This window comes from Phyllobates terribilis, unplaced genomic scaffold (assembly GCF_046119375.1).
Source record: "Phyllobates terribilis strain yellow unplaced genomic scaffold, ASM4611937v1 Scaffold_3__8_contigs__length_932513732, whole genome shotgun sequence".
Taxonomy (NCBI): domain Eukaryota; kingdom Metazoa; phylum Chordata; class Amphibia; order Anura; family Dendrobatidae; genus Phyllobates; species Phyllobates terribilis.
The window spans coordinates 324,519,768-324,543,964 of NW_027362763.1; the positions used below are offsets into that span (position 1 = coordinate 324,519,768).

The 24,197-nt window shown below is 43.3% G+C and overlaps 1 protein-coding gene across 4 annotated transcripts in view; it reads left to right on the forward strand.

Moving 5' to 3' along the window:
• The window catches only part of LOC141259324 (probable cation-transporting ATPase 13A5), a 749,831-nt gene that overhangs the window by 669,887 nt on the left and 55,747 nt on the right, over window positions 1-24,197 (forward strand). For all 4 annotated transcript variants that reach the window (XM_073675084.1, XM_073675083.1, XM_073675085.1 and 1 more), the window contains one exon: window positions 19,741-19,910. In XM_073675084.1, coding sequence (XP_073531185.1) covers window positions 19,741-19,910 — 170 coding nt within the window. The remainder of the gene's footprint in view (window positions 1-19,740; window positions 19,911-24,197) is intronic.

Sequence of the window (24,197 nt, forward strand, 5' to 3'; positions counted from 1 at the left end):
TCTTATATATGTGACTGACATGTTTCTATCTATCTAATCTATGTGTGATGCTCTATCTTTCTGTTATAAATTGTCGGGTACAGATGCTGAATTGCCGGCCGGCTTTTTTAAAGAGACGGTGCATGAAAACACTAATATTTGTTTTAATAAATCCTTTACACTAAATGACAAGTACAGTAAGCAATACTGTCACTGTACTTCATATATATGTGACTGACATGTTTCTATCTATCTAATCTATGTGTGAAGCTCTATTCTTTCTATTCTAAATTGTCGGGTGCCGGCTTATGCCGCTGCTGAATTGCCGGCTTTTCATATATTGTCACAGAAGCGATGCGAACTTCCCTGCTCCGGACACAGCGCACCGCTTCTGTGACAAGTGAAAGCTGTCGGCACAGAAGTCCTGCGCTGTGTCCGGAGCTGGGAATACGCAGCGATGTGTCAGTTTCAGCACAGAAGCGCTGACTGTCTGGACCTACCGCCGCCGTATTTTAACTCCCTCCACCTTATATTAACTCCGACATGGCAGGGATACGGCCACGGCAGCTTATTAACACCCCCAGAGTATCCCCGCATGTCAATTTCTGAAAGTTCAAAAGCATTACCGGCGTATAAGACGACCCCAGACTAGACAGAAGATTTTTCAGTCTTCAAAAGTCGTCTTATACGCCGGAATATACGGTATATATATACAGGTGCATCTCACTAAATAAGAATATCATCAAAAAGTTGATTTATTTCAGTTCTTCAATACAAAAATTGAAACTCATGTATTATATAGAGTCATTACAAACAGAGTGATCTATTTCAAGTGTTTATTTCTGTTAATGTTGATGATTATGGCTTACAGCTAATGAAAACTCAAAGGTCATTATTTCAGTAAATTAGAATACTTTATAAAAACAGTTTGAAAAATGTTTTTAAAATTTGAAATGTTGATCTACTGAAATAAATGTTCAGTAAATGCACTCAATACTTGGTCGGGACTTCTTTTGCATCAATTACTGCATCAATGCGGCCTGGCATGGCGGCGATCAGCCTGTGGCACTGCTGAGGTGTTATGGAAGCCCAGGTTGCTTTGATAGCAGTCTTCAGCTTGTCTGCACTGTTGGGTCTGGTATCTCTCATCTTCCTCTTGACAATACCCCATAGATTCTCTATGGGGTTAAGGTCAGGTGAGTTTACTGGCCAATCAAGCACAGTGATGCTGTTGTTTTTAAACTAGATATTGGTACTTTTGGCAGTGTGGACAGGTGCCAAATACTGCTGGAGAATGAAATTTCCATCTCCAAAAAGCTTGTCAACAGAGGGAAGCATGCTTGGTAAGTTGTCTGCCATGTTTCCCAATGATTATCCGCATGTGCTGTGCACATGCTGCAGAAATTTCCGCTGCGGATTATAATTGCGGAAAAATCTGCAGCATGTCCATTCCTTGTGCGTAATCGCGGCGAAATTGCCGCCATCGACTTGCATTGAACCGCATAACATCCGCATGTATACATGCTGCGGGGGAAGATGGGAGATAATTGTGCCATGTCTTGCTTGCAGCGGTGCCTGGAGGCACTGCCAGAAGATCCTGTCGGCCCGGAGCTCGAGATGCGAGTGAGCGGTGTCCCGAAAGAAGATAGTGAGGACATTACCGGAGCGGCGCCAAGGTTCATGATGACGTCATTGGGAGGCGTAGGCATGCGCAGTGGGTCCAGGCAGAAGAATAGTAGAATCATCTACTCACCTTCCGAGGTCCGAGGCTCTGCAGCGCTGGGGAAGAGACTGGGACAGAGGAGTGCAGCAGCTACACATGCAACACAGCAGGCCTGTCAGGGCCCGGTGGACTTCCAGCCGAATGTGGCTGTTGATAGTCCCGGGTCTGACAGGGGGCAAGCAGAGGAGCAAGATGATGGTCATCGCTTTGAGCAGAGCGGCAAGCAGGACGAGCAGCCTGCAGGTGGTGAGTACAATCTCCCCCATAATTACCTCCCCACTGCTTTATCACAGCTGTCCAATATAGTATCATCCTTAAAGGGTATGTTCCCCGATAATGTAGATCAGTTTGGATCTGTTAACTGGTCCCCCAGGATCCTGGGGTTTGCTGATGTTTGGAGGCACCTTGATGAAGGCTTTGAGGGGACTGGGAGGGAGCAGGAGTCAGTTATAGCTCCCATAGCATCTGGGGTTGAAGGAGTGGGAGAGGCTTGTTACAAGGAGTAAATTGCATGTGCAGTGTCTCCGCTAGGTTATCACTTGGCTAGGTTAGTAAAGGAGAAAATATGGCACAATGAATTTGTAGATTTATTATCATTGTTGCCTGCATCATAGGAATTACTAGCTAGAAAAGAGAAAAAAGAGGATACCTTAGCTGGAATTTCTATGATGAGAATTTTAGTCAGTTAGCAGTTTTCCCTTAACTTAAATGGGGGGGTTAAAGATGTACGGCTTTGGCTCAGTTTAATGTTACCAGCTAGGGCGGATGGGAAGCAAAAGGCTACAACACAGTCAGTTTTTAGGAAAGGGACTTGTTTTGCCTTTAGTGAGACTCAATGTAAATGGTCAAACTCATGTAAGTATAGATATGAGTGTTCCTTTTGTGGAGAAGTGCACCCAATGGCGAGATATTTTAAAAAAGAAAGCAATTATGCCGGGTCGGCCCTCTACAAGGGAATATATCAGTAAAAGCACTGACGCCGGTAAGGTTGGAGAACATCCTAATGTGGTTAGAGCAGTATCCAAACCGCAAAATGGCCAGATTATTAACTAAAGGTTTTGAAGAGGGTTTTGTTATTCTTTCATTTAAGGGTTCGAGTTGTGTATGGGTTAACAATCTATTATCAGCAGAGCTACATCCAGAGGTGGTGATGGCTAAGATAGACAAAGAAATGAATGCAGGAAGAATGGCTGGTCCATTTTTTGAGTAGCCATTTACTGACTAGCACCTCTGGGGTTAGTCTTAAAGAAAGAGCTGGGCTCTTTCAGGTTAATTCAGCATTTTTCATATCCATTTGGTGCTTCTTTGAATGACAGTATAGACAGTAAGCAAGTGTCTGTGTCCTATGCATCATTTGATCAAGCTGCAGAAATAATTAAAGCTATTGTGTCAGGGGCATTAATGGCTAAGGTGGATATTGAAGCGGTGTTTCGATTACTGCCTATTCACCCAGATGGTTATAATTCATTAGGTCTTTCAGGTTAAAGGTTTATTTAATTTAAATAAATGTCTCCCTATGGGATGATTTTTTGTTTTTACTTCGAGGTTTGTTCCTCTTTCATAGAGTGGGTGGAGTCCAGAGGTCTTATGGGTATTGATTTGGTCCTAGTGATGGAGCTCTTACAGAGGTTTAGGGCGGTGTCGACTTGGAGTGGTTATTTGACAGCATGGGAGCAATGGTATAGTTTCTGTAAATGCAGGAAGTGGGAGTTGTTTAGGAGCTGTGAGCAAATGACTTCAGCATTTTGTTTGATATTGTTTCAAAATGGGCTGGCTTATTGTATGGTGTTAAAATATTTGGCACGGGTTTCCTTTTTTTCTTAAAATAGTTGGGGGTCAGACATTGAACAGTTTTTTCCTTGTAAAGAAAATTCTAAATTGATACAAGAAAGATCATTGTTTCAGGGATGGTAGGTGCCCCATTACTCCTAGTATTTTAAAGGTTTTTTGTCTAGTCTCACAGTCATGTTATTTTAATCCTTTTGTGTCTTATTTTTTCAGTTGCTGCCTCGCTGCTATTTTTTGGTGCGCTAAGAATTGGAGAGCTGATGGGTTGGTTTTGAAATGTGTATCAGTTAATTCAGGTGATATGGTAATTCACATAGCAAGATCTAAAAAATATCCTTCCGAAAAAGAGCATTAGCTTACGTTTGATGTGCTTCCTGGAAGTTGAGATATGTCCAGTTTCTTTAACAAATAAATATTTAGGCTTTAGGCCAGCAGGGGGCGAACATCTTTTGCTGCACCAATCTGGTCTGCCATTAACGCAATGACAGTTCTGAAGCGTTCTTAGGAAATGTTTGTTTCAGTTGGGTTTAGGGAAAGGTATTTCTCAACCCACTCATTTTGTACTTGGGCGGCAACAGAAGCCGCTAGGTTGAAACTTAGTGAAAAAGTTATAAAAAGGCTGGGAGGATGGGACTCTAACTGCTATCGGTTGTATATTAGGAAATAATAATTTCTATTCTATCTTAATCTTATATATAGTTTTTAAAGGTCACACGGTATGGATTCTGGACCTTTCATTCATCCACTGGACGGAAATCAGAGCACAGCAGAGGTGCTACGGACTCAACTTGTTGCTGCCCCCTGAGCGGCTTCTAGTATGTTGGCTAGGGATACAAGGTCAGATATAGGATGGTCTGATTAAGCAAGTAATGTTGATTAGCGACAGATTATTGATTGTACAATTGGGAGGAAGCGACATTATGAGAATGGGGACTGTGGAGTTTTTGTTCCAGATTCAGAAGGGGTTGGCGGAGATCCGAAGATGGTTTCCAAGAGTAAAGATAATTTTTTCCGAAATTATTCCAAGGTTGCTTTGAGTGAAGTCAGCGGACCTTCGTTATTGTGATAAGATTAGAAAACGTTTGAATTGGTCAACTTTAACATTTTTACCATTGAACTGTGTTTTTTCAATTTAAACACACTGACTTGGAAGTTGGATTGCCCAGCCTGTAGAGGGATGATTTGGTGCATCTCTCAGATATTGGGAATGACATCTTGAATTTAAATTTGTAAGCTATGATTGACATAGCTTTTGATGGGTTGGGGCCAAGTTTGCCTGGTTAGGCAAAAATGGCCTGGTAGGGTTAGTCGCTCAGGTATCTGAATGGACAGAATTGTTTTTGGTTAATGGGCTTGAGTTTTTTACTAAGCTGCAATTATTGGTGGTAAAGTAGTTGGTTAATAAAAGTTGAGTAAAGTTGTTTTTGAATAAAGGTTGCATTTGTATAATTATAAAATTATAATTAAAGGCTGTGGCCAAAATTTATCCACACAAGTCAACGTGTCGGTGTTATTTATTTGTGCACTGTATAAATAAGAGATATATATTTATTGTGTAATGCCATGACAGTGACAGTTACATGGTTAACTGCCACAGTTGGAACTCAGCTCCAGCCACGTCTGTTAGAGATTGATGCCAGCTATCTATAATATAACCGGGGATGCATCCCTCTGTCTGAAGCCTCAATAGACTGCGCATTCGTGACGTGCAGTCTGGCTCCAGACAGAAGCAGGCATCCAGCTGTTACAGGTAAGAGGAGGTTATGGCGCCGGAGATCGCGGTATGCGTAGACACTGAACGCATACTGTGATCTCCGGCGCCATACTTGCATACTTACCTGACCGGGAGGAGCGTTGCTGCGGCGCCTCTCTTCGCCGGAGACCGGGGCAGGAGTGAGGCGTCGGACCGGTGCTTGCGCATAGCGCTATCCAGCGCTATTTTACTGAAGACACATTTACAGTGTGTCTTCAGCAAAATGGCGCCAGACAGCGCGGTGCTCCGTCGCCGCACTCCTCCCACGGTGTCCGGCATAACAGGACGCAGCAGCGCTGGAGTACAGGGAAGAAAGGTGAGTATAACTGTTTATTTTTTTTGTATGTGTGTACAGTGTGAAAGGGATGAGGGGACCACACATAGCAGGATTGTGGGATGAGGGGACCATGCATATACCAGGATTGTGGGGTGAGGAGACCATGCATACCAGGATTTGGGGGTGAGGGGACCATGCATATACCAGGATTGTGGGGTGAGGGGACCATGCATATACCAGGATGGTGGGGTGAGGAGACCAACCATGCATACCAGGATTGGGGGGTGAGGGGACCATGCATACCAGGATTGGGAGGTGAGGGGTACCACGCATAAACCAGGATTGGGGGGTGAAGGGGTACCACGCATATACCAGGATTGGGGGGTGAAGGGGTACCAAGCATATACCAGGATTGGGGGGTGAAGGGGTACCACGCATATACCAAGATTGGGGGGTGAAGGGGTACCACGCATATACCAGGATTGGGGGGTGAAGGGGTACCACGCATATACCAGCATTGGGGGGTGAGGGGACCACGCATATACCAGCATTGGGGGTGAGGGGTACCACGCATATATCAAGATAGGGGGTGAGGGGTACCACGCATATACCAGGATTGGGGGGTGAGGGGTACCACTCATATACCAGGATTAGAGGGTGAGGGGTACCACGCATATACCAGGATTGGGGGGGTGAGGGGTACCACGCATATACCAGGATTGGGGGGTGAAGGGTACCATGCATATACCAGGAATGGGGGGTGAGGGGTACTATGCATATACCAGGATAGGGATGAGGGGTGCCACGCATACCAGGATAGGGATGAGGGGTGCCACGAATACCAGGATAGGGATGAGGGGTGCCATGCATACCAGGATAGGGATGAGGGGTGCCATGCATACCAGGATTGGGGATGAGGGGTGCCATGCGTACCAGGATAGGATGGTGGGGACAGGATGGGGGCAGCACAATTACCAGGAGGGGTCAGCACATACCAGCATGGGAGACCATATACCAATAAAAGTGCTCACCACCCGGGCATAGAACGGGTTCAGTAGCAAGTTTATAATATAATCAGGGATGTGTCTTTCTGTCTGAAGCCTCTATAGACAGTGCATGCTCACTGCGCCTGTGCCGTGTGGCCAGAGACAGAAGAACACATCCAGAATGGGAGGAGGACGAGAAGTGTGGCACCGGAGATAGCACTATGTGCAGGCGCTGACCGCATACTGCGATCTCCGGGGCCATTTTGTTAAAGACAAATTTGCAATGTCTTCAACAAAATGAGTTGGATAGCGCGGTATGTGCATGCGCAGATTCTGGCACCATTTTATTTAAATATTTACCTCAGACCAGACCTGGGCCTCACCGTGCCATCCCACGCCCGCCCGCCCACTGTCTCCATCCGCCCGCTGTCTCCATTCGCATTGACTGCATTGGTGGAGGAGGGGCCTCCTCCACCAATCAGCGTGTGAAACAGTTGACACAATGACGTAATTTAATCGCATCAGCTGTGTACTGCAGAAAGTCCGCGCACCGGAGACAGGATCAGAGGCACAGGCAAAGTGCCAGGTGAATGGGACCAAGGTGAGTATGTGGTGTTCTTTTTTTCATGTGTATGGGAGGTTATGGGGGTCTCATGCTGGACATGGTGAGGCTATGGGGTTCTCATTTTGGACATGGAGAGGCAATGGAGGTCTCATGCTGGACATGGGGAATCTATAAGGCTCTCATGCAGGACATGGGGAGGCTATGGGGGTCTCATCCTGGACATGGGGAGGCTATGGGGGTCTCATCCCAGACATGGAGAGACTATAAGGCTCTCATCCTGGACATAGGGAGGCTATGGGGGTCTCATCCTGAACAAGGGACGGCCATGAGGCTCTCAACCTGGACATCGGGAGGCTATGAGGCTCTCATCCTGAACATGGGGAGGCTATGGGGGACTCATCCTGGACATGTGGAGGCTTTATAGCTCTCATCTTGAACATGGGGAGGCTATAAGGCTCTCCTCCTGGACATCGGAAAGCTCTAAGGCTCTCATCCTGGACATGAGGAGGATATAAGGCTTTCATGGCCATGGGGTGGCTATGGGGGTCTCATCCTGGACATGACGTGGCTATGGGGGTCTCATCCTGGATATGCGGAGGCTATAAGGCTCTCATCCTGGACATTGGGAGGCTAGGGAGGTCTCATGCTGGACATGGCGAGGCTACAGGGGTCTCATCCTGGACATGGGGATGCTATAAGGCTCTCATACTGGACATGGAGAGAGAAGGGGGTCTCATCCTGGACATGGGGAGCCTATAAGGCTCTCATCCTGGACATGGGGAGGCTATTGGGGTCTCATCCTGGAAATGGGGAGGCTATTATGGTCTCATCCTGGACATGGGGAGGCTATGGGGGACTCATCCTGGACATGTGGAGGCTTTAAGGCTCTCATCCTGGACATGGGAAGGCTATTGGGGTCTCATCCTGGAAATGGGGAGGCTATTATGGTCTCATCCTGGACATGGAGAGGCTATGGGGCTTTCATCCTGGACATGGGGTGGCTGTGGGGCTCTCATGCTGGACATGGGGAGGCTATGGGGCTCTGATACTGGACATGGGGAGGCTATAGGGCTCTCATGCTAGACATGGGAAGGCTGTGGGGCTCTCATGCTGGACATGGGAAGGCTGTGGGACTTTCATACTGGGCATGGGAAGGCTATGGGGCTCTCATGCTGGACATGGGAAGGCTGTGGGCCTCTCATGCTGGACATGAGGAGGTTGTCTGGTGCTCATGCTGGATATGGGAACGCTGTGTGGGGCTCATGCTGGTTATGGGGAGCCTGTGTGGGGCTCATGCTGGTTATGAGGAGGCTGTGTGGGGCTCATGCTGTGTATGAGGAGACTGTGTAAAGCTCGTGCTGTATATGGGGAGGCTGTGTGGGGCTCATGCTGTATATGGGAGGCTGTGTGGGGTTCATTCTGCATATGAGGATGCTGTGTGGGGCTCGTGCTGTATATGGGGAGGGTGTGTGAAGGCTCTTACAGTATACAATGGGCTGTGGGGGGCTCATATGATATATAGAAGGGGTTTATTAATCAAATTTTATTATTAACATCATAGATTAAAAAAAATTAAAAAGCTGTGCATGTGTGTTTCACTGTGCTTGAAAAAATGAATATTTAGTGTGGGAGTCTTGCATCCCCTTATGGTATTCTGCTTTTTTAATGTTTTTTATCTATGATGTTAATAATAAAATTTGATTGGTTTTATTTGGATGGATCTCTTCTTTACTCAGGCTACAGTTCACAACTGAGTGTTTTGATATATAGAAGGGGCTGTATTTGAGTTCAAAAGTTATATAGAGGGATGTCAACACACTTAATTCTGCTCAATATTAAGTCATACAATTAATATTAATATTGAGCAGAATTAATTTTGGCCTATTGGTTTGGCCCTCCACAACAGTCATGGTCTCTCATGTGGCCTCTGGGGAAAATTAATTGCCCACCCCTGACTCAGATGATGTGCTGCAGGAGAGCGGGGGACAGGTGAGTAGGAGTGTTTGTAGATGGATGGATGAGCAGCATGGAAGGATGAGCAGCATGGATAAGAAGCATGGATGGATGAGCACCATGGATGGATGGATGAATGAGCAGCATGGATGGATGGATGGATGAGCAGCATGGATGAGCAGCATGGATGGATGGATGGATGAACAGCATGGATGGATGAGCAGCATGGATAAGAAGCATGGATGGATGAGCACCATGGATGGATGGATGGATGAATGAGCAGCATGGATGGATGGATGGATAAGTAGCATGGATGAACAGCATGGATGGATGTATGGATGAGCAGTATTAATGGATAGATGGAGCTGCAGCGCAGGCAGGATTGGGGAGCATATACCAGGCTGGGGAACCCATCCAGCCCTAATGCAGAGTGAGTGGCAGTCAAGGCTGGAGGCGCAGTTACAACGGACACTCTCAGAGCAATGACTGAACCCGCTGCGATCCCAAACCCATGACTGAAACCGAATGCTGGCGGGGAGAATAAAATTAATTTTCTCAGGCGCCAGGCAGCAGAATAACGCTATTAACCTGCATTTTAGCCGCATATCTGCAGGATAACAGCATTATTTCTATCCTGTGACATTCCCACTCTCATCATGGGACTTTAACATCCCAATTGGTGATCCCCTATCCTCATCTGCCCCTCATCTTTTATCGCTAAGTTTCTCCTTCGGTATTTCACAGCTTACTAACTCTCCCACACACGAAGATGGAAATACTCTTGATCTGATCTTCGCCTGGCTCTGTTCAATACATGACTTTACTAACTCTCCTCTTCCGCTCTCTGACCACAACCTTCTTTCATTCTATTTCAAGACATGTCTCCCTGCTCAAGACACCCCCACTTTCCACACTTATATAAATATACATGCCATTAACACCCAGAAATTCATAAAAACATTACAATCATCATTGGCCCCAATCTCATCCCTCTCATGTCCTGACTCTGCCCTGAAGCGTACTGTGGATCACCAGCTCCTGCTCACTATGCTCCACTCTATTGGCCTCAAGGACACTGTTCTATCCTGGTTCTCCTCCTACCTCTCTGACTGCTCCTTCACTGTGTCTTTTGATGGCTCCTCTTCCTCTCCCCTTCCCCTTATTGTCGGGGTTCCTCAAGGATCAGTCCTAGGCCCCCTTCTTTTCTCCTTATACACCGTTCCTAATGGACCAACAATCTCTATGCTGATGACACCCAATTATACACCTCTTCTCCGGACATCACCCCTGCATTATTACAAAATACCAGTGATTGTCTTTCCGCTATCTCTAACAATATGTCCTCCCTCTATCTAAAATTGAATCTGTCTAAAACTGAACTACTCATATTTCCTCCCTCCACTAACCTACCTGTGCCCGATATTTACATTCCCATTTGTGGCTTCACCATTACTCCCCAGCAACATGCCCGTTGTCTTGGAGTCATACTTGATTCAGATCTTTCCTTCACTCCCCACATCAAATCACTCTCTCGCTTGTGTCATCTACACCTCAAAAAAATCTCTACAATCAGAACTTTTCCTACCTTTGACTCAGTAAAAACTCTTATTGTAGCTCTTATTCATTCTCGTCTGGAGTACTGCAACTCTCTGCTAATCGGTCTTTCTCTTACTAAACTCTCCCCTCTCTAATCCATCCTGAACGCAGCAGCCAGGATCATATTCCTCACCAACCACTACACCGATGCCTCTTCCCTGTGCCAGTCATTGCATTGGTTGTCCATTCAATACAGAGTTCAATATAAACTTATCACTCTTACCCACAAAGCTCTCCACGATTCAGCACCATTCTACATCTCCTCCCTCATCTCAGTCTACCACCTTTCCCATGCCCTCCGTTCTGCTAATGATTTAAGACTAAAATCCTCCATAATCCGAACCTCCCACTCCCGTCTCCAGGATTTCATGCGTACTGCGCCAATTCTTTGGAATGCAATACCCAGGACAATTCGATTAATTCCCAATACCCACAGTTTTAAGCATGCCCTAAAAACCCATTTCTTTAGACTTGTCTATCACCTTATCACACTTATCTAACTGTCCCAGTTTGGCACATACCAAAATTTTCTTCAAAATCATGTTCATACCATCTGTGCACTGAATAGCCTCTGTCTATACTGTACACATATTGGCTGGCGACCAGTTCATCTAGTGTGATGTAATTACCCTATTTATATTATAGCTGTATTATACAATATTTGTACTTTTAACCTTTCGTGTCCCCCCTATTTCATCATAGAATGTAAGCTTGCGAGCAGGACCCTCACTCCTTTTAATATCTGAGTTATGCTTATTCTGTAATGTCTTTTTGTCTGTTCAAGCCCCCCCCCTAAAATTGTAAAGTGCTGCGGAATGTTGGCACTATAAAAATAAAAAAATAGTATTATTGTAACCAGGGATGTGTCTTTCTGTCCGAAGCCTCTATAGACTGGACATTCTCAGTGTGACGCAATAACGATATTATGTCCAAGAAAAGAGAAAGAGAGAAAGAGAGAGACAAATCCGTGAGTGCACACTCGTATTATCAGTACATTATATGTTCAGCGCTCAGCATAAATGAGTAAACCCCTGTATTATCAGTACATTAAATATACAGTGCTCAGCATAAATGAGTAAACCCCTGTATTATCAGTACATTAAATATACAGTGCTTAGCATAAGTGAGTTCACCCCTTATTATCAATACATTATTTATACAGCGCTCAGCATAATTGAGTACACCCCCTGTAATATCAGTACATTATATGTAAATACAGCGCTCAGTATAACTGAGTATACTCTTGTATTATCAGTACATGATAAATACAGCGCTCAGCATAAGTGAGTACACCCTCGTATTATCAGTACATTATATATATACAGCGCTCAGCATAAGTGAGTTCACCCCTGTATTATCAGTACATTATACATACAAAGAGCTTACCATAAGTGAGTACGCACCCTGTATTAACAGTACATTATACAGTATATAAAGTGCTCAGCATAATTGAGTACACCCTCGCATTATCAGTACACTATTTATACAGCGCTCGGCATAAGTGAATACACCCCCTGTATTATTAGTATATTATATATACACAACACTCAGCATAAGTGAGTACACCCCGTGTTATCAGTACATTATATATAGAGCACTCAGCGTAAGTGAATACACCCCCATATTATCAGTCCATTTTATATTTACTTCAGTGCACAGCTTAAGTGAGTATACCCCTGTATAATCAGCACCTTATACATACTGTGCTCAGCGTAAGTGAGTACACCCGCCGTATTATCAGCATATTGTATATGCAATGCACAGCGTAAGTAAGTACACCCCAAGTATTATCAGTACATGATATATACAGAGCTTATCGTAAGTGAGTTTACCCCTGTATTATAAGTACATCTTATACATAATGCTGGAAGCATCCTTCAGTCCGATGCCGGGATGGGTGGCGCTTGTGTAGTGTGGCACCTACGCAGTGTGACACCAGAGACAGCATGTGCGTATACCGGAATACGGTATGCGGTACAGATTTTTTGCATGGTATTTATTCATCCTTCCATTTGTGTGCTATCTGACAAGTGTGAACAGGCCCATATTATCTACCAAGATTTTTTCCATGGTATTTATTTATTGCTTCTGTGTTTTTTCTTTTCTCTTTTTTTTTCTGTTTTAAAGTGTTCAAAGCTATCTCCTCACTGTTTATGGCCTCTCTGTTCTACATTGGTTTATTTATCCTGCATAGTAATGCCTGCTCTGGCCATGTGCTAATTGGATAATTACTCAATGTGGCCAATTGGTGTTGGAGTCTCTAGCAGATATTTCATTCCATATATCTTAAGTTCTGTGCTAGACACGCGTGCAAAAGATTTTAAGTGCAATAGTTTAAAGTGCTTTTAATAACCAGTTATACATGGTAGTTGGACAATGCAGTAGACAGGTAAGGTGCATAAGACATTCAAAAAAGCATTGGTCATATCACTCTGCTTCTGCTTTCTCACAAGTCACCCACCCTTTAACACATTCTCCATAACCCCCTCTCCCCTCTCCCATGTATAACTCTGAGGCTCTACTGACATTTCTCACCCACTCCAAACCATCCACTTCCTCTAAACAGCACTCAAAATGTTCATACAAATCAATGCACCACCTGCTCTTTCTCTTTTTTCTCCTTCTACTAGTCGCTGGCAACATCTCCCCCAACCCTGTGTCTCCCTCCACTAGCATACAGTCATGGCCAAAAGTTTTGAGAATGACACCAAAATTATATTTTCACATGATCTGCTGGCCTCTGGTTTTTATAAGTGTTTGACTGATGTTTATATCACATACAGAAATATAATTGCAATCATATTATGAGTACCAATAGGTTATATTGACAGTTAGAATGAGTTAATGCAGCAAGTCAATATTTGCAGTGTTGCCCCTTCTTCTTCAAGACCTCTGTAATTATCCCTGGCATGCTCTCAATCAACTTTTGGACCAAATCCTGACTGATAGCAGTCCATTCTTGCATAATCAATGCTTGCATTTTGCCAGAATTTGTTGGTTTTTGTTTGTCCACCCGTCTCTTGATGATTGACCACAAGTTCTCAATGGGATTAAGATCTGGGGAGTTTCCAGGCCATGGACCCAAAATCTCTATGTTTTGTTCCATGAGCCATTTAGTTATCACCTTTGCTTTATGGCAAGGTGCTCCATCATGCTGGAAAAGGCATTGTTGGGCGCCAAACTGCTCTTGGACGGTTACGAGAAGTTGCTCTTGGAGGACATTCTGGTACCATTCTTTATTCATGGCTGTGTTTTTAGGCAAGACTGTGAGTGAGCCGATTCCCTTGGCTGAGGAGCAACCCCACACATGAATGGTTTCAGGATGCTTTACAGTTGGCATGAGACAAGACTGGTGGTAGCGCTCACCTCTTCTTCTCCGAATAAGCTGTTTTCCAGATGTCCCAAACAATCGAAAAGGGGATTCATCAGAGAAAATGACTTTGCCCCAGTCCTCAGCAGTCCACTCCCTGTACCTTTTGCAGAATATCAGTCGGTCCCTGATGTTTTTTCTGGAGAGAAGTGGCTTCTTTGCTGCCCTCCTTGAAACCAGCCCTTGCTCAAAGAGTCTCCGCCTCACAGTGCGTTCAGAAGCACTCACACCAGCCTGCTGCCATTCCTGACCAAGCTCGGCACTGCTGGTAGTCCGATCCCGCAGCTGAAACAGTTTTAAGATACGGTCCTGGCGCTTGCTGGTCCTTCTTGGGCGCCCTGGAGCCTTTTTGACAAAAATGGAAGCTCTCTCCTTGAAGTTCTTGATGATGCGATAGATTGTTGACTGAGGTGCAATCTTTGTAGCTGTGATACTCTTCCCTGTTAGGCCATTTTTGTGCAGTGCAATGATGGCTGCACGTGTTTCTTTAGAGATAACCATGGTTAACTGAAGAGAAACAATGATACCAAGAACAAGCCTCCTTTTAAAGTGTCCAGTGATGTCATTCTTACTTAATCATGACTGATTGATCGCCAGCCCTGTCCTCATCAACACCCACACCTGTGTTAATGGATCAATCACTAAAACGATGATAGCTGCTCCTTTTAAGGCAGGACTGCAATGATGTTGAAATGTGTTTTAGGGGTTAAAGTTCATTTTCTGGGCAAATATTGACTTTGCAAGTACAGTAATTGCTGATCACTCTTTGACATTCAGGAGTATATGCAAATTACCATTACAAAAAATGAAGCAGTAAACTTTGGAAAAATTACTATTTGTCTCATTCTCAATACTTTTGGCCATGACTGTACACTACTCTCCTCCAGCTGCATATAGAAACTCTGCTAATCTTATTAACATTCAGTGCATGCCCCTCTCCTATCGCTTTCCATTGTGCACTCTGGAATACACGGTCTGTGTGTAACAAACTAACTTACATTCACAATTTTTTCCTCTCTAATTCCCTTAACCTTCGGGCTATTACAGAAACCTGGATCCAGCAGTCAGACACCACTGCCAACAGCCACCGAGTGGCAGTTGTGTATCGCCCTCCATGCTCCTCCCACCAGTTTCTGGATCACTTTGCCACCTGGCTTCCCCACTTTCTATCCTGTGACATCTCCACCCTCATCATGGGAGACTTTAATATCCCAATCGATGATATGTTCTCCTAATCTGTTTCTCATCTACTTTCTCTAACTTCCTCATTCGGCCTCTCACAGTTTACTAACTCTCCTACGCATGAAGACGGGAATACTCTGAACCTGGTCTTCTCCTGTCTACTCACTGCATGACTTTACTAACTCCCCTCTCCCGCTCTTGGACCACAACCTTCTTTCCTTCTCTGTCAAGAATTGTCCCCTCATCTGGGACACCCCGCTTATAGGAATACACGTACCATTAATAACCAGCAGCTTATGGACAACCTACACACATCCTCTCCTGTCCAGACTTAGCACTGTCACACTAAAATAATACACTGAAGAGTGCCCTAGATAAAGCAGCACATTTTACATGCAGAAAGACCCAACACAGACAACAGCCGCCCTGGCACATGATGCAAACATGTTTTCTTCAGAGTTGCTCAAGGTGTGCTGAGCGTCAGTGGAGAAAATCACTTTTATCAGAAGACTTCATCCACTATAAATTCATGCTCAAAACCTATAACTCTGCCCTTCATCTGGCCAAACAATCCTACTTCACCACCCTCATCACTTCATTATCCAACAATCCAAAATGACTTTTTGAAACCTTAAACTCCCTTGTGAAATCTAAACACAGGTCCCCATCACCAACCTAAGGATCTGGCCACTTATTTCTTAGAAAAAATCAACCACATCTTCAGTGACGTAGAGGACCAATCTCCTCAGTGCCTGAATCCCCTTTCCTGATGCACTTTAAGCTCACTTGCCTTCTTTGAGCCTGTCACAGAAGAAGTTACCCAGCTCCTCGCTTCTTCTAGGCACACAACGTGCAACAGTGACCCCATTCCCTCACATCTCTTGCAGTCTCTCTCACCGGTGGTCACCTGACTAGAATATTTAACCTCTCTCTTTCTTCAGGTATCTTTCTCTCCTCATTTAAACATGTCATTATAACCCCTTTACTTAAAAAGCCATCTCTGGACCAGAACAGCAGTGCTAACTACAGACCGGTCTCTAATCTTCCATTCATCTCTAAACTCCTGGAACGCTTGGTCCACTCCTGATCTACTAACAGCTAAATCCAAAAGTCATTGCTCCCTGCTGATTCTCCTGGATCTCTCTGCCGCTTTTGACTCTGTGGATCACCAGCTCCTCCTCACTATGCTCTGCTCTATAGGCCTCAAGGACACTGTTCTCTCCTGGTTCTCCTCCTACCTCTCTGACCACTCCTTCACTGTATCTTTTGTCGGCTCCTCTTCCTCTCCTCGTCCCTTTACTATCGGGATTCCGCAGGGCTCAGTCCTAGCCCCCCTGCTCTTTTTTGTATACTCTGCCCCTATTGGACAAACAATCAGCAGATTTGGGTTCCAGTATCATCTCTATGCTGATGACACCCAGTTATACACTTCTTCCCTTGACATTACCCCTACCGTGATACAAAATACCAAGGATTGTCTTTCTGCTGTCTCTAACATCATGTCCTCCCTCTATCTTAAACTGAATCTCTCCAAAACTGAACTTCTTGTGTTTCTCCCCTCTACTAACCCAACTCTACCTAACATTGAAAATACTTTGGAGGGTTCAACCATAACTCCCAAGCAGCACGCCTTCTGCTTTGGGGTCATATTCGACAATAAACTTTCCTTTAATCCCTATATCCAATCACTCATCCACTCTTGTCACCTGCATCTTAAAAACATCTCCAGCATCTGACCTTTTCTCACCTTTGAAACTGCTAAAACTCTTACTGTCACTCTTATTCACTCTTGTCTGGACTACTGCAACTCTCTTCTGATCGGTCTCCCTCTTACCCAACTTTCTCATCTCCAATCCATCCTGAATGCGGCAGCCTGGGTCGTATTTCTGTCAAGTGGTTTCACCGATGCCTCCATCTTGTGCCAGTCATTACACTGGTTACCCATTCGCTACGGGGTCCAATATAAACTCATCGCTCTCACCCACAAAGCTCTCCACAGTTCTGCACCACCTTATATCTCCTCTCTCATATCTGTCTATAGCCCTACACGTGCCCTCCATTCTACAAATGACCTAAAACTAACATCCCCAATAATCCGAACCTCGCACCTCCATCTCCAAGACTTCTCTTGTTCCGCACCAGTTCTATGGAATGCTATACCCCAGACGATCTGACTGATGCCTAGCCACCACGTCTTCAAGCATGCTTTAAAAACCTATCTCTTTAAACAAGCCTACCACCTCAACTCAGTAAACTAACTTTCCAATGTTCCCCCCTTCTAAATATTATTCAGAACCTGTTACATACTATTCATCTGTCTCCACACCCTCCATGCACATGATAACTGCACTCGACACTTGATTATTGCACTTAAACATACGGGCTGATAACCGGATCATGCAGCCTTATATGAAAATCCCAATTTGTTATAATTGGTAGACCTGAAATAACAAGCACTTTTCACCTATTGTTTCCCCCATTTACTTGCAGATTGAATGCTTGCGAGCAGGGACCTCATTCCTAATGTAACTGTTTAAACTGTCGTACCTTGTATTGAATTCATTGTCTGTACATGTCCCTGATAATTCTAAAGTGCTGCGGAATATGTTGGTGCTATGTAAATAAAAATTATTATTATTACTGTTATTACTACGGCGCAGTTTTATTGAAGACATTGTGTATGTGAATTCGCAGACAGGGTGTCTTCAATAAAACGTTGCCGGAGATCGCGGTATGTGCACACGTTGTAGTTTCTACTACAATGTCAACATAGCAGTTCGCATACCCTGGCCATCACCATCATCCATATGGCCGGCGCGTGCGCACTGCTATGTTGATATTATGATACATTACTTCAATAAAATAGTCCTGGAGTCAGCGCAGGCGCATACAGCGATCTCCAGCGCCGTTTTATTGAAGACACTGTATATGCAAATTCGCAAACACAGAGTCTTTAAACAAATGGCGCAAGATAACGTGGTATGTGCACATGCTGACTCCAGCTTCATTAATAAAATTAAAAATGTACCAATAAAAATGTTCACCACCTGAGCGTAGAACTGGTTCAATAACTAGTGTAATATATCAGGCATCAACTGTGTGTGGAGTGAGTATGTGGAGTGAGCTCAGCTCCTGAGCCTGCTCCACAAATGCGGACTCCTTCTTAGAAGGTTAATTCCCATCCTAATGCAGAAAGGATTAAGTCATTTGCAGATTATGTTTACATATTATGAAGAAATTTGAGACAATTAAAAGGGGCATGTATACCTTTGTCATTAAAATATTTTTTAAAATAGTATATGTGTTTTTAGAAGATGTTATTTCTGCATTGTTCGTTTATTTTCAAGATCTTCTTACTCTGATATACCTCCTTGCGGATTTGCACATTCAGAATTGAGTAGATCTTCTGAGTAAAACATTCTCTCTCCATCTTTCTTCTCTGATGGCTGTAATCTGTGCCTGTGCCCCCTACTCCACCAGTCACATTAGCATGGCAATTAAAACCAGATCTTATTTTATTAGACCAACATATGGTGTTCATGTTATTGGTCACGTGAGCATGGGATGTAATTAGAGGCTTCGCTTACTGTTGAAAAAAAATAAAAGAAAAGAAACCTAGGTTTTTCTAATTTGACACCTTTGTGGCATAAGGATGCACTCTACATACATAATGGGTTTCTTGATCCCTCCTTTCTGATTCTGTGCAGTCACTTTTCCCATTGCATCGGAGATGTAGCCGCGCTTCATGATGCTAAAAGTTTTCAACAGTCATGAAAAAAACCTAGTTCTGTCGGATTGGCCATTTATGTAACTATCATAGACTATAATGAAAAGGACTGCCATTCATCTTTTGCAGTCAGGTGTATAATATAAAAGCCTTAAAAATGTTGCTTTGAGCACATCTGATTTATCAACTGAAAATTACTGTTATGTTCAACAAAATACTGTAGATTTTTATGCATATTAATTCCTATTCTGGGTTTCAGCAGCTGGTATATAAGAAAGGGGTTGTCAACTATTTGGACAACCCCTTCTCATTCCTCATGTAAGGCACCATTAAAATAAAAACATATATACTCACCTCCGGTGTTGGTGCTGGTGCCGTTCCAATGGTGCCGACACTCACGTTCCCGGGGCTCACATTAGGTTGGAACGTCATGTAAGCCCTGCACCCAGTCAGTGCTGTCATCACTGTCACTGATATCAGAAGTATTGAATATCAACAGTAAGCCAGGACTGTGGTTGCTTTCTGACTTCATCTTGATGTTCGATTTGTCCAAAGGTTGGGACAGTGACGCCAGCAATAATTGGGCGCAGGACTCACGTGATGCAACAACTTCACATGAGCTCCAGTAATGTGCTGACAGTGTCATAGTGGCACCGTCACCAGAGGTGAGTATAGGTGTTTTTATTTTTAAAGACTCAAACTTTAGGAATGAGAAGGAGTTGTCCAAGTACTAACCCACCCCATTAATACTGGGCGTAATGCAGGAAACAGCCTTGGATAAGATTAATAAAGTCACGTGACAACACAGTACTATCATAATCGCTGCTATTCTCATCCACAGCGCATGTCTTCCATTAAACCATAGCACAGTGAAGGATACAGTGAGAAAACATGGACACGCAGAGAATTTCTTAACAACAACAATGTTCCCTATAACTGGTTTTCATCTAATTATTGAAGAAATTGTATTTGCCAAAGGAAGGCCATTCCGACAACCTCTATATACTAACTGTAAGTGGAAATATATAACAAATATATATATATATATATATATCTATTAAGGGAACCTGTCACCCTTTTCTATACTGCACTGTATATAAAGTCATGGCTGAAAGTGTTAGCACCTCGAAATTGATCTAGAAAATGCAAGGGGAGTGTCAATGCAGTGAGTGCGAAACACGTGTCGGGGTGGCTGTGGTGGACCCCACAAGTTGGTGTCAATGTGGGTAAGCTAGCAATCGATGCATTTTTGCTTTAAAGTGACTATGCCTGACCGATAGAATCCTATTGCAGACAAATTACATTTTATGTTCTGTCGGCGGCTATTTTCTGTGCTGATAAAAACAAATCTAACTAGGTAATTACATTATAGTCTTACCTTGGTTTCCATCACTTTTCTTTGATTGAATAATTCCTCTTTGTGCAATCTCCATGCATCTGTAATAACTTTACAGTGTATGGTATATGATTTTTTAACATAATATGTCAATAAAATATGATTGATTTTATATCTATTTGTTTTAGAGATTTTTTAATACTTACAAATATTCATAGTTTCCAGTTGTAGGTCAATAAAAGAACACAGTACCTACAGTTAAATATCGGGGAAGTTAAAAGATGTTTTGGGGTTGTTTTGCTGGCTCTGGAACTGGGAGCCTTGACTCTGTGCAATGCATCATGAAATCTGAAGATTACCATGGGATTTTGGGTCGTAACATAGTGCCCGGTGTCAGAAAGATGGGTTTGCATCCTAGGTCATGGATCTTGCAGCAGGACAATGACCCCAAGTATACTTCAAGAAGCAACCAGAAAAAGATGGAAACAAAACTGTGGAGAGATCTTAAAATTGCTGTTTGGAAAAGGCACCCTTCAAATATGATAGACCAGGATAGACCAGTTTGCAAAAGAAGAGAACACAATTCCAGTTGAGAGGTGGAAGAATCTTGATGATGGTTATATATAGGAAGCAATTGATTGCAGTTATTTATTCCAACGGGTATGCAACCAAATAAGTTGATGATGCCAACAATTTTGTCCAGCCCCCTATTTACGGGCTTTGCTTGAAATTTTCCTTTTTTCAGTTTTTTTGTATTGTTCCAATACACACAAAGAAAATAAACAACTCATTTAAATTGCAATAATTTTCTGCGAGACATACTTTATTTTCTGGAATAATTTCAAGGGTGCAAACTAGTATCATACTCAACAATGCTCGGTACTCACCCAAGCATCTCACTGCTCGACATGCTCGGCGAGTATTTCCGGGATGCTCAGGCGGGAGCTCAAGTCCCCTCTTGCTTGCCATGTACTGTAATGCCGTAGCCATGTTGGTTATGGCATTACAGTGATTGGCTGGATGCCTATCATCATCAGGTCTATATAAGATCTGGTGCCCCTATGCTCATCACAGTCTAACCTGGAAAAAGGTAGAGTAGGGAGAAGTGCTGCTGTGTGAGGGACAGAATTGGTGGTGTAATAGTTAGGTATAGGTATTCCACACCAAAATACATATCCATATGAACTAACAGTCCTTCTGAGGACTAATCCTGCTGCATATATTCATTGGTGATAGCAGGAGTTAGGCAGACAGATAAATTTGTGAACACTATACAGCACAATAGGGTCCATTGCACGATCTGTCTGCTCCTGCTGTTACAGATATCCATAGACACAGCCCCAGATATCAGGGGCCAGGGAAAATCTTTGTTTTTTTGTTATCTTAATCTTGATTATTTTCTAAAAAAATAATAGAGTCCAACATTTTACTGCTCCAGTTGCTTTTTAGCACAGCAGAATACAGCCAGATCTTTTCCATCATCAGATGTGATCTCATATTAGAGCGATAAAAATCCAGAAATTTATCGTGAACGTGGAAAATATTGTACTACATTCACAGTTTGGCAGCAGTGCGTCAGTGAAGCTATTCACACGTGGTCGCTGGCAATAATAGGAAACTACAAGCACGCTATTTATGGTAAAATAGTGGGCGTGAATCAGACAAATTACATAAAACTGCAGTACAAATCCAGCCATTTGCAGCGACCGTGCAAAATATTGTCCTCCATTTACAGTTTGGCAGCAGCGTGTCAGTGAAGCTACTCACACGTCACTGGCAATAATAGGAAACCACAAGTTCGCTATTTAAAACCGTGGGCGTCTGTCAGACATACCAGATATAACTACGGTACAAATCCAGTCATTTGTAACGATCATGCAAAATATTTATAACAATAGAAAACAAATGGAAGTCAGCTCACCCTCCACAGATTTCAACGTATTGAAACCAGGAACAACGTGTGGTCACACGTGGAATTAATGCAAAAAAGAAGTGAAAAATTCCAGCTCCAAAAAGTTATATTAAAAAATTCCAAGTTTTAATTACATCATTTTAAAATCTGATGAGGTCACAAGGTACATGGAAATTCACATGGAAACGCCTATCCAACGCCAGCCAGCGTCCTTTGTCAAGCTGAAAAATGCAAAATATTGTCCTCCATTTAGAGTTTGGCAGCAGCGTGTGGTCGCTGGCAATAATAGGAAACTGCAAACCCGGTATTAAAAACCGTGGGTGTCAGGGACGTCTGAGACGACACCGGGGAGATCACACAATAACCTATCACTGCCATCACTTTGTTCAGGATTTGTCAAGAATTCGTGCACACATGATCCCGCTCAGTCTCTACATAGGTATTGGCAAGCGAGCAGAGAGCATATGGCATACACACGTCCGGATTCCAACGCATGGAATATGTGTATACGCCCCAGTACAGTTACTACCAGCTTCACGATAGCCCAATTAATGTTATTCACTGCCACCACCGATCAAGTTTAAAATATAATACAGACCCAATCGGACGTCTGCTTTCTTGTAGCGTACTTAGCTTTGGGGGAGGAACGATTACAGGACAAAAGAAAAAAGGACTATTAAATTTTATATTTAATCCAAAAGGGAGGCAGTGTTTATGAAAAATATACAAAAGGTTTTACAAAGGGGAACAGAATATACAGTTACACAAAATAAATGGGGTTAAAGAAGAACTTACTATAAAGATCGCAAAGACAATTCAGGTTAGCAGGGGGGAAGCGCTCCAATGCCATTCAGCGAACGTGAACCATGCTTCATGTAAATATGCAGCTTCCAACATGAGGGATGATCCATCCTCGACTGGGTCTTTTGTGTTGAAGAGGGGACCTGCCCACACACCTCCTGTGATGACATCACATGGGCTGGGCTCAAGCCTTCATATTTTTATTAAAATCTCTAACTTCTGGGATAACTTATGGCTGGTTGATTGTAGAACATTGCAAGTGACGCCATATTCTTATTATGAATTTACCTTTCTTTAGAGACTACACATAGCATAAGATTAAACACCTGAACAAGGAATGTATAAGCGGGGCCCAATTGCAAAACTAGACAACCAACAGAAGATTAGACCCCTAAAATATAACTTTTATTCGAATATGCTAAAAAGGACTCAGTAGTCACCATAACAACAAACACAAAAACAAGACAAAATGCCAGGGAACAGGGATAAGTCACACATCAGTCAGGAAGGATTACGGGCTCTATCTGTCCCTATTTTGTCCCTAAATTCTCTCCCTTCCTGACAGCGGAGGTTGGCACCCTAATTTTTGCTCCGTGGCGCCCCCGCTCAACGTCGGTGTCCCTAATATCCCTGGTAAATCTCTATCTTTATATTTAAAAAACCACAATCGTGAATAAAAGATAGAGAAAAGTGAACGTACAGATTAAGAAGCCGACAATTCATCATAGATATGCATTTAAGGAGACCCAAGTCTATATATTGCGACAATAATAATAGCCCTGGGAATTTTTTAGAAGGTAAAATTTGTCTCAAGATAGCTGGTTTATTACATTCATACACAAGCCAGCATATACTAAATAACCAAAGCTAATAAAGCAGGTTCTGTTATATATGAGACTGATCTCCAGAAGTAATGCCCACAGACCGATATCACATGTGCATCCTGCTCTATGTCGTTCTAAGTTGTCAGAGCCAGAATGTGATAGAGACTGTAACACATACAAGCAAAACAAATGACCAATTCTAAATGCATTATAACAATCTCAATATCATTTAGTAAGGAATAGCATTTATCATTGGTAATGCATTATGTCACATCTCATAGATATCAAAGAAATAACACAAATCATTAGTGATTCCTAATATCCTATGTCAGAATATACAGGGATTTAGCACTTATCATAGATAGTCCCTCATATCATGTCCCAAATGCAAAGACAGTCTGATATCATATAAATAGACAGGGAGC